General features: G+C 44.3%; 1 protein-coding gene across 7 annotated transcripts in view; it reads right to left on the reverse strand.

Annotated features, from left to right (window-relative positions):
* Nucleotides 1–211: 211 nt before the first annotated feature.
* The window catches only part of TBC1D19 (TBC1 domain family member 19), a 147,379-nt gene continuing 136,410 nt past the window's right edge, over nucleotides 212–11,180 (reverse strand). For 5 of the 7 annotated variants that reach the window (XR_008308184.1, XR_008308185.1, XR_008308183.1 and 2 more), the window contains 2 exons: nucleotides 7,628–7,698; nucleotides 1,991–2,134 (listed from right to left, as the gene is read on the reverse strand). Coding sequence is in view for 2 of the 7 variants with exons in the window: in XM_053253921.1 (XP_053109896.1) it covers nucleotides 2,060–2,134; nucleotides 7,628–7,698 (146 nt within the window). In the remaining 5 variants the exon portion in view is untranslated. Of the gene's footprint in view, nucleotides 2,135–7,627; nucleotides 7,699–11,180 lie in introns of all 7 variants that reach the window. The other 2 variants (XM_053253921.1, XM_053253922.1) reach the window with 2 other exon arrangements.

An 11,180-nucleotide genomic window follows, 5' to 3' on the forward strand; every position in this document is an offset into this window, starting at 1 on the left:
GTGCCCCCTATCCCCAACTCCCCCAGGCGATCCAGAAGGATACCATGGTCGATAGTATTGAACGCCGCTGAGAGATCCAGAAGAACCAGCAGAGTCACACTCTCTCTGTCGATTCCCTATATCGCAGATATAGAAACTGTATGGTGAGGAATGCTTTGCAGGTCTGTAGGTACCACAAAATGTAACCACAACAGATTCTGCAGCCAGCAGATATATTATGAAAAACACAACTTTTATTTTGGGTAACAGAGGGAGAAATTAAACTTCAATGCCAATGCCAGTGTAGCTTCATTAGCAAATGAATGACCATGTTCAGTATAATAAATAAAACATTTTAAATTATTGTACTTTACCTTTAGAATTAACACATTTTAAGAAAACTGATAAATATTAGATTAATTAAGTTGCTGCCATCTTACAGTAATAGAAGAAATAGTGTAAATTTGAAATTGAAATAACTTTTTAGCTTTTCTGAAAGTTTAGAATCTGAATGAGAATGTCAAGCACACACATCCTGTGGACAACTGTAGCCTCAATACAGGCCCCATAGGCAGGTGCCCCTTGAAATAGTTCAAGCTCAACTGTGTGCAATTGAAGCATTTTATGGATCAGATTAAAGGCCATAATGAAATTCCACTGCCTTGTATTTAAATTAAATTCAGTATGTGATGGCTAACAGCATGGAACTGAGAGACATTCATCCAATCTTCCTTTTGATTAAATAGCATGCCAAGTTTTGTCTTAAAAACCATTAGGAATTGCACACAATGAAATGTGTCTATGGACACAAATTACCCCAAAATAACATGGTATATCCATGATGCCATTTTACCATGAGGGATGTCTTGACAGCCAATCTTAACCAACAGCTGTATGGGATGAAATTAGAATAACCTGGTAATCAATTAGGCTTTTAGGATGGCTTACTGGGATCCCTGGAGAAAAGGGAGGAACGACTCATCATCAGTACAAGATCGTCTGTCCCAATAGTAGCACAACTCAAGTCACACAGGAATACGAGCTTGATTCAGAGAGTTGATACACAAGGTCCTGGACCAGCAGGGGCTGGGAACTGGCAGAGGCAGCACATTCAGCTCCTAAAGAGGAGGTGGGAGTTCAGGGAGAGAGAACGACTGACGTCATTCACAAGCAACTGCTTTGGCTCATGTACAGAAAGGCTTTGCTAGGTTCTGAAGAAAGCTGTGCCCAGGCATATTTCTATGTAACATAAAGCTTTTCAAAAACATGATGATAAAAATCCAGAAGAAAGTGCAAAAATAAGTAGATAAAGGCTGGTGGAGACAGATGGGTGAGTTTCTTTCAGAGTTGAAGGCTGTAAGTCAGGGGCAACATTGCCATCTGCCACTGTAGCCTCTAAAACGGGCAGGTTTTGGACATCTTTAGAGTGCATTACAAACATACATACCCTGCTGTACCAGAGACAATAGCAGGGCATAAGAAAAAGAATGTGCATGACAGGAAAGGATGCCTCTACTATACCATTAAAAAAAAAACCCATCATCTGCCTCCAATGAAGAGCAAAAGAACAAGAAGCTCCCCCTGCCAGAAATGATATAGAAAGTTTGCAAAAAGATATTGCCATGACTTTTCCTAGGAAGCATTATTAGACTTTTAAAGTGAAATACTTTTTTTCAAGTATTGCAGGAATTTAAGACGGCAGATGGTATGACTGGATAACTACTGGAGACATCCCTTCTAGCTTTATACTAGCATAAAGGCAATACTGAGATCTAGAATTATTATGTATTCTTTCCTTCTTGCATTTATTGGTACATGCATTTGGCTAATATTACTTAGGTGGGCCAGGACTCATTTAACTTGCATTACATCCAGGTACTGCAATTTGGCTAAAATTCAGCAGCATGCAGCTGTGTAAGTTGATATGCAAAAGCGGCTAAGGGTTTTCCAGGTGAGACGTGCAGATTTAATTCTTTGCAAAAACTTGATCATAACAGTTTGATTTGATGAAGGTGTTGCATAGTTTATTATTAGCATCTGATGAAAGTCTAGCAATGCAGTCCAGTAGCTCTGACCAGGATCAAGTGCCAGTGGCGAAAAGAAAAATCTGAAGAAGAGGCATAACTTTTAATGTTGAAAGATCAGCAAGTACCGCCTGGAAGAAAAGAGGGTGGGGGAACATGTGTTATCGTATTTATGTGTGAAAATCAGAAATAAAAAATACCAGAGTTTACTGAATAGTAGTGCACATAATCATTTAACTGCTTTTACCTGAAGTGATTATCTTTTAACTAAATGTTTCATTCTCCTTAACTAAGAAGGGAGGCCCTACACTCGGATCAAGTAAACTGAATTTTTATTTTCGGATTTAGACATAGTTCGAATATATGCGGTATCATGGGTGCAGAAGAGGGTCTAACATTTCATCTTGTGTCTAAAAATAATTGCACATTATGAATCCTGCATGTCTCAGGCAGTACTTGTGAGATAAGTTTGTGATTTTAACAATTACTTGTACTATGGCATCATCCTCAGAAAGCAAGATTTTTTAAATCAAAATTACTTATTTGAAGTTATCTTTTTTCAAAATAAAATTTGTTTCACTATTTGGACATAGAGATTTTAACAGAACAGTGCTTAGCAGAAGAAACCATGCCCAAACTAGCAACTCTCCTAGAAATCACAGAGCACATTGGGTAACTCACTCTTATCTATATACCTGGGGAGTAATTTTGTCCAAATTGGAGAGGTGCCTGGACAAGAGATGCTATGCTATGCAGTTTTCAATATATTTTGAAAACCTTTCAGAGGCAGGGGTGGGGGAAGGGAAAGATGGCAGGCTCAGGCTATGGAAACATAAGCTTTCAGTTTATCAGCAAAAACATCAATGTTAAAGCTTCAGACAGCCTAGATCTGAGAGCAGTTTCTCTCATGTTTGCCTCCCTTTTCTCTGAGAATTTGAAATAATGTATTTTAAAGTGTGCTACTACCATCCAACATGGAACTGATCACTACTGTTACTAGTCCTTTCGGTGCTGGCCCATTGATTATGGAATGCCCCTTTTTGGGAAACACAGGATACACACAGCCACATTTTTTGGCAAGGCCATCATTTATTTCTTTTCAGCGGGCCTTTGCACTGTCTGCTGCTGAGAGCTGTTGTGTGAAATGCTACCTCCTGTTATATGGCAATTGTTATATTAATTCTTCCATCCTAAAAAAAAAAATAATGTTAATACAATATAGAAATGCAACAATCTTCATTTCAACCTCAATGGAACAAGACTCCTGGCACAATATCAAAATGTTGTGAAGCAGCTTCTAATCTGACTTCTGGTGGAAAGTTGGGAAACATCCAGTTTGGGACAACTCATCCTTGGAGGATGATGGTGTAAATATTTCAGGTTCTCAATGTGAAGACTATGAAAGTAACTCCAGTTTGAGGAATAAAAAAAAGACATTTGGAGAATGACGTGATGCTCTTTATGTCAAAGAGAACATTTTGTATTATAATACAAAATATTAGACCACTTAAGAAAATCGAATTTCTCCACAGAATCACTGTGGGTAGAAGCACAAGCCCTTCCCACCAGTATTTAGTATTGGGGCATATTATTGGCCCTCAGACAAAAACTGCGATGGTGATCTTGAGGTGGAGAAAGAAATCAGGGGAACAGCCAAAGCATAAAATGTTGTTTTAATGATGGATTACAATGACCCTCATCGTGACTGGTACATTTTGAGAATAAACTAACAGTTTTCAGTAAATCACCCCCCACCCCTGCCAAGGATTTTATATTGGGATCATTGCTATTTAACTTATTCATAAATTATTTGTAGTCAGGAGTGAGCAATGAGGCAGCCAAAGTGGCAGATGACAGAACATTGTCCAAGATGAAGACCGAAGAAGAATGTAGTAGGGATGTGCACATACCTGTTCAGAGGCCCTTTAACGGGCCTCTAAACAGGTTTGAACACTAGCCGATTTGAACATTTGGCGGGGGTGGGGTAGGACTTTAAAAGCAGGGAAGGGTGCACTTCCCCTGTCCCCCCCCCCCGCTGGCGCTGGAGTGATGTAAAACCCCTCAGGGTGGCAGCGTACCTCCCTGCCGCCCCTTCTTCTTTGGCAAGAAGTGGCCAGAAGTACCGGAAATGCCCACACACATCTCACATGCGCACGTCAGATGGGCTCACACGCTATTGCAATGTGGGCACCCAGCGTGCGCCCGGCACTTCTGGCCAAACAAGGTGCGGTAGGGAGGTACGCTGCTGCCTCGAGGGGTTTTACAAAACTCCAGTGCTGGCAGGGCAAAAGTGGGGGAAGGATAAGTGCACCCTCCCCCACCCTTAAAGTCCTACCCCCCACCCCTTCGAGCCACCCCCGTCTGGTTCCGTGCATATCCCTAGAATGTAGTGCTCCAGAAGACCTCTCCAAACTGAGTGAATAGGCAAAAAAATGGCTAATGAGATTCAAAGTAAATGATGCCCCATCAGAGTAAAAAATAAATAAAATCCCAATTTCATATGTATGGAATTCCACAATTTCAGATAGGGTCTGAAATGGTAGTGACTATTCAGGGTGGGAGATCTCAGAGAAGTGATGAACAGCTCAATGAAAATGTCAATTTAGTGCACACTGGCAGTGAAAAACACACATTCCATGCTTGGGATGATTAGGAAAGGGGTTTAAAAACAGAACAATAAGTATTGTAAGGACTTTATATGACTACTAGCTGGGCCGGGCACAGAGCATCTGCGCCTCCGACCGGCCCACCCACTGCCGCTTCCTTTTTCTCTTCCCCCAGCCGACCCGGCTTTCTAGCCAACCGGCTGACCTGCTCCTCCCCCTGCTCGCTTCTCCCGCTTCATGCTGGTCCCAGCCAGCCTGCTTCTTCTCCCCCCCGCCCATTCTCCGCCCCCTGGCGCATTCTGTCTGGCGGGCTGGCTAGCTGACTGGCCGACAAGCCAGCCCGCCAACTCCTGGCAGTGGTGCCTCCTACCGCCAGCCAGGCCACCACCTGCTCCCAGCGGCCCAGCTGGGCCACCACCTCCTGCTCCCAGCAGCTGGGCCAGGCCCCCACCAGGCCTCCTGCTCTCAGCGGCCAGGCCGCCTCCTGCTTCCTGGCTGGCCCGCCACCACCTTATGCTCCCAGTTGCCAGGCCACTGCCAGCCGGCATCATATTTTCTCCCCCATCTCCATCGCTATCTTATCTGGCAGCTGCTCGCAAACTCTCGCGAGAGCTGCCATGCATGGGATTAGCAATGGCTACGTTTAAGGGTATTATACATAAAGAAGATGGTAATGCCAAATTTGGAATCCTGGTACTGTTCTGGCAACCTCATCCTGAAGAGGATATCGTAAAACTGCAAAAGATGCAGAAAAAGGCAACCCAAGTCATTAGTGGATAATTTTAGAGGAAAAAGTGAAAGTGTTTGAAACTTGTTAGTTTAATAAAAGAAGTGACAAATGTGGGAAACATCATACAAGTTTATAAGATGGATAGAGAGAATGGACAGAGTACTCAGGGTCATTAATGAAATCGACTGGAAGTAAATTTAAGGCATAAACAAGAAGTACTTCTTTATACAGTGCATAGTTAATTTAGGGAATTCATTACTACAAGTAGTAATGATGGCAACTAGCTCAGATGGCTTTAACAAGGAGGTTCGAGATAAATTCATTGAGGAGGGAGATATCAGTTGCTATTAGCTCTGACAGCTAAATGGAACTCCAATGTACAGAAGCAGAGTACCTCTGAATACTAGATGGTGGGGGGGATGTCAAACAGTGGGGGAGATCTGATGCTTTTATATGCTGCTTGTGGGCTTCCCAAAAGTATCTGGCAGGCCATTAACAGAAACTGGATCCTTGGCTAGGTGAGGTCTTGGTCCATTCAAGCAAGGTTCTTAATGGGATGGTGACAGAGATGGGGCCATAGCTCAGTGGTAGAGGATCTGTTTTGCATACAGAAGATCCTGGGTTCAATCCCTGGCATTTCCAGGTAGGGCTCGGAAAGATGCCTCCCTGAAACCTTGGAGAGCCACTGCCATACTGAGCTAAATGGACCAACGGTCTGACTCAGTATAAGGCAGCTTCCTATGATATACACGCTGAAAATAAAGGATGAAAAAGGAAAAGGAAGGATCTATACATATAATTCTCTAAGGCGTACCCATGGCTAATCCCATGTGTGGCAGCTCTCGTGAGAGTTCATGAGCAGAAGCACTGTGGTAATTGGGCAGTGGGGATTCCATATGCAGATAGGTAGGAGGAGCCTGTGATGGCCAGGACAGATGGAATGCAACTGTTACTGGTTGGAAGATGTTCTCATATATATATATATACATATATATATATATATATATATATATATATATATATATATATATATGTATGTATGTATGTATGTATGTATGATAGTGGGTAGGGGTCTGCGAAGAGAGAGGTTGTGAGAAAGAGCCCCTTCAGGAGAAGGTGGTTGCCACTGTGTGAATTCGATGAGGAAACAAGATGAACAAGATCTGTTGACTCAGGAAAGGAAAGAGAGAAAGAAAAGAGAGGGGAAGAAAGACAGAGGAAGAGCGAGTGGAAGAGAGAGAGAGAAAGAAAAAGAAGGAGGGGAAGAGAGAAAGAAGGAAGGAAGAGGGATGGGCCCGAGCCCGTCAGTGGCCTGAGGGGAATAAGCAGGCATGGCAGCGGCAGCAGTAAGGAAGGGCACAGTCAACCACTGCTTGGTGCTACTGAGGCCATTGGCGGAGGCAGGCAGGCAGGCAGGCAAGGGATGGGCCTGGGCTTGTCGGCCTGAGGGGAATGAGCGGCCATGATAATGGAGGCAGCGAGGAAGGGCCTGGTCAACCACTGCTGCTCCTGTATGAAGGAGCAGGAGCAGGGCTTGAGTGGGGAAGTCTTTGGGGATAGGGGGCTGCAGCTTGGCCAGTAGGCGCCAGCAACGCTGCAGCTGCGACCAAGAGGGGTGAGGGGGATGGAGGAGTGACCAAGAGGGGTGAGGGGGTTGGAAGCAATCAGATGCAGGAGGAGGAGCAGGAGTGTAGCAAAGGTGAGGATGGAGAGGTCTCTGAGGTGAGGGGGGCTGTGGCAGGGGATGAGGAGAGCAATCAAGTACTAGTGTGCAGATACTCTATGTGGATTAAGCTATTTGAATTAATACAGACTGTAGAAAAGCTGAAATTCTGTAACTGAATGATGACAATGTGTATGAAGCTAAAAACCTAATAACGTGTTAATTATGGCCTTTTGTAAACCACTATAGAATGTTATAGAACCAGTTAGTAGTCAGTATGTTAAATCTCCTCTTTTAAAATTATAATTCTCAGAATAATGGCACAGATTTATAAAATGTGCATTAAAATAATGTGAAAGACCTAATCAGAACTGAAACAATATTCATCCACATTATGGTGTTTAGAAGTAGACTTTGCCCTTGTTTAAGGCAAAGTCAACGCAAAGTTAGGCTTTTTATGAACTTAACACATGCATTTTGATAACTCCTCTGAATTTTTAGCCAAGATAGGAATTTCAGCAGAGAGTCTTGCATTGCATGCTATGTGCACATGGAGCTTAAATTACTCTGGTTGGCAACACATCAGGAACTATTTCCATTTTCTTCAACTGAAACCTATCCTTACTTCAGCTGCAGCCAGTGATGTCACCTCCATTAGATTCACTGCTCGGAAAGCAAATACAGCAGCTGCCAGGACTGAAAAAGAATGCACAACATTTAGGCTGGCGGCCTCCTAATTAGTTGTTAAAGATATTTTGATCTAGCCATTCTTAAGTTCAATTCAGTAATTATTTTGTTTGAGAAATGTACAGCCAGCTTTAAGACTACAGTTCTAGTCCATTTGTGACAGAGTTATTTTAAAGAAAAGCAGTAGCGAAGTGTCATGTAAAGAGCAAAACAGAAAAACAGATTGCTCACCAGTAACTGATGATCTGGTAGTGGTCCGTTGACATCCATTAGAATGGGTTCTGTGCCTGCACTGAAGCCTGTCAGTGTGGAGTACTACAGCTCCTCTCGGTGCTTGTGCCCTGCCCCATGTGGCTATTTAAGGCAGGAGGAAGCACCAGCACTTCAGTTTCTTGGAGCAGTCGAACATCTTTGGAGCAATAGGTGAATTCTACATAGAAGACTTGAGCACTACTGCAGAGGGGAGGTTCTAATGGATGTCAACAGATCACTACCAGATCATCAATTACAGGTGAGCAACCTGTTTTTCTGGGGCATGATCTGCTGAATCCCTTAGAATGGGTGTTTAGTTAGCTCCTTATGGAGGAGGGAGCAGTAGTGAACATTAGGTGCTGAGACCAGTCCATTTGGAACATGTCCCCTATGACTGTGGGTCTTGGCCTGGCCTTGAGCAAAATGTTTTGTACTTGGCAGTGAGAAGTGTTGCGAACAAGTCTATCTTGGGGAACCCCCAGGCTCAGAATACTGGAAGCAAGTACTTGTTGTTCAATTCCCACTTGTGCCACTCTTCCCTGGCAAATGAATGACTCAGATCATCCACCAGGGCATTTTTCGACCCCTTCATGTGAATGGCCAAAGGGGTGATGCTGTTTCTGATGCACCAGTGCCATACCTGTATGCTCAACATGCACAGAGACCTGGACACCATTCCTCCTTGTCTGTTTAGTTAGGCAATCGCTGTTGTGTTGTCCAATTGTAACTGCACAGTTCTCCCTTTGAGCATTGGAAGAAAGCCCTTCATGGCCTGAAACACTACTAAGAGCTCCAGGAAATTTATATGGAAATGTCTTTGCTGGTGACTCCACAGTCCCTGAACTATACTGCCATTGCAATGACTCCACCCTCCAGGCCATCAGTGAGGCATCTGTTGTCATGCATACTGAAGGAGACTCCTCGCAGAAGATTCTCTGCACACGTCCACCAACTCAATGACCAGAGGATTTGCTATGGAATGACAAACCGCCTCTGGGGGCTGTCTATACTCAGACGGAAGGTGCATATGAATCATAACAGCAATTTTCTCATTTTCAGGCAAATATGTTGGTCTCCGTCTTTCAGGAGGCCATAAGGCCCAGGAGACGCTGTATCTGACTTGCACGCTGGACTGGACTGGACCTGGTGTACTAGATCCACTATGGCCTGGAATCTTTCTTGTGGTAAGTAGGCTCTTCCCATCTCTGTATCCAGAACCGCCCCTATGTAGGAGATTGACGTTGCAGGGTCTAGATGAGATTTCTTCCAGCTGACCTCTATCCCGAGGTCCTGGAGAAAGCATAATAAGTACTGTATATGAGAAAGTAACCCTTCTCTGTCCTTTGATGCCAAGAGCCATCGTCCAAGTAAAGGTAAACTGCCAGCCCCTTGGTTCGGAGGTGCACCACCACTGCCATGCACTTTGTGAAAACCTGTAGGGCAGTGCAGAAGCCAAACAGCAGTACTAGATATTGGTACAACTGAGGTCCCCACTATGAATCTTAGATACTTCTGGTATGAAGGCCTGATTCCTATGTGAAAATAAGGATCCTGCAGGTCTAACATACATTGCACTCCACCCCTACTGATGTAGAAGTGGCAAGATGTCTTGCAACATCGGCATTCAATACTTCTTCACGTGGATGAACTTGTTCAGATGTCTCATATCCATTATAGGTCGTATTCCACCATCCCTTTGGGGGGACCTGAAAGTAGTTGGAGTAGAACCCTTCCCGCCACTGCGCCCGGGACAATCACTTTCTTGACCAACAGCTCCTGCACTTCCTCTTGTAGGGCAGAAGTGCACACTGGAAGAGTTTGAGAGTAAGCTCTGGCTAGAGGATTGTGTTTATTGAATCCAGAAGGTGGCCAATTGTGTAGCTGTTAATGCATAGGGCACTTGTTGATATGGATGAATTACTGTTAAGGCAATTTATTGAGGCAGGGAACGTGCCTCTCATTCTTCTGAATGAGGAAAGTTGAAGGGGTAGTAGTGTTGGTGTCCAACATAGACAGCAAGGATTGTGATGTGTTGGGATCCAACGCGCTTGCTTCCTCAACCTCGAAAATAACTGGCACTCAACATCAAGACATCACTGTATCAGTTAACACCGGGTTGTTCAATGTTGCGGTCAACTGTCTCACCTTTGGTGTTGAAAGGGACTTCAATGGTGTCGCAGCCAGGGAAACCATCCTCAATACCGGTGCTGACCTAGGTGCCGGTGGGGATAGTGGCCTTGGCGTCGATGATCTCAATGCCAAGAAAGGTACAGCAGACAAAACTTGTGTCAATGTCGAAGCTGCTACCATAGCATTCTATGTTGAAGCATGTACATGGACGGCACTTGTCGATGCCAAAGATGGATCTTGTGATGCCAACACTGGTGCCAAAGCTGTCTGCTTCGGTGTCGATTGTCGGTCGCAAAATCAACACAAAAACAACTTCTTGTGCCAAAGACAGAGATGGAGTAGCTTTTGATGCCGACAATTTTTTCTTATTTTTGGTGGGCTCTGATGCATCCGCCATCTTGTCTCCATGCCGCTTTGGCGTCTTAGGAGACTTAAATACCGGTGTCAAGGGTTTAGACTGGGCCAAAAGCCTCAGCCCTCAAGCCATACCCTTTAGAAGATGATGGTGCCTCTTCTTTAGTTTAGATGGTCCTTGGAGACTTAACACATCGCCGTAAAGTGCAGCTCTCAACCGAAGCTTCCGGTTGCATCACGTTTGCTTTGAAAAGGACTGGCAAACCTTACATGCAGAGGTGTTGTGGACTTCCCCCAGGCACAGCAAACAGAAGTCATGGCCATCTTGCGAGGGTAACTTTTTTACATTTAGAGCAACGTTTGAAAGTCTTTTTATTCGTTTTCTTTTCTAAGCGTTTAGGGTCATCTACTGCTGTTCCATATCCAAAACCAAAACTATCAGTCCGATCTTTCACCTTAATTTGTGCATACACAAAAAAAACGTAGTCTTAAGCAGTACAAACATCAAAATAGCTGATAAATCAATCCTCTCCCCCCCACCACCCCCAGAACTCACTCAAAAGCAAGGAACCAGTATGAGGAGATGTAGTGACTGAGGAACTGATTGCTATGGTGGCTGCAAAGGAACTGAAGTGCTGGCGTTTCCTCCTGCCTTAAATAGGCATGTGATCACGTGGGGCGGGGCACAAGCACCAAGAGGAGCTGTGGTACTCCATACCGACAGGCTTCAGCGCAGGCGCAGAACCTATTCTAAT

The sequence above is a fragment of the Hemicordylus capensis genome, chromosome 5 (assembly GCF_027244095.1).
Source record: "Hemicordylus capensis ecotype Gifberg chromosome 5, rHemCap1.1.pri, whole genome shotgun sequence".
NCBI classification, from domain to species: Eukaryota; Metazoa; Chordata; class Lepidosauria; order Squamata; family Cordylidae; genus Hemicordylus; species Hemicordylus capensis.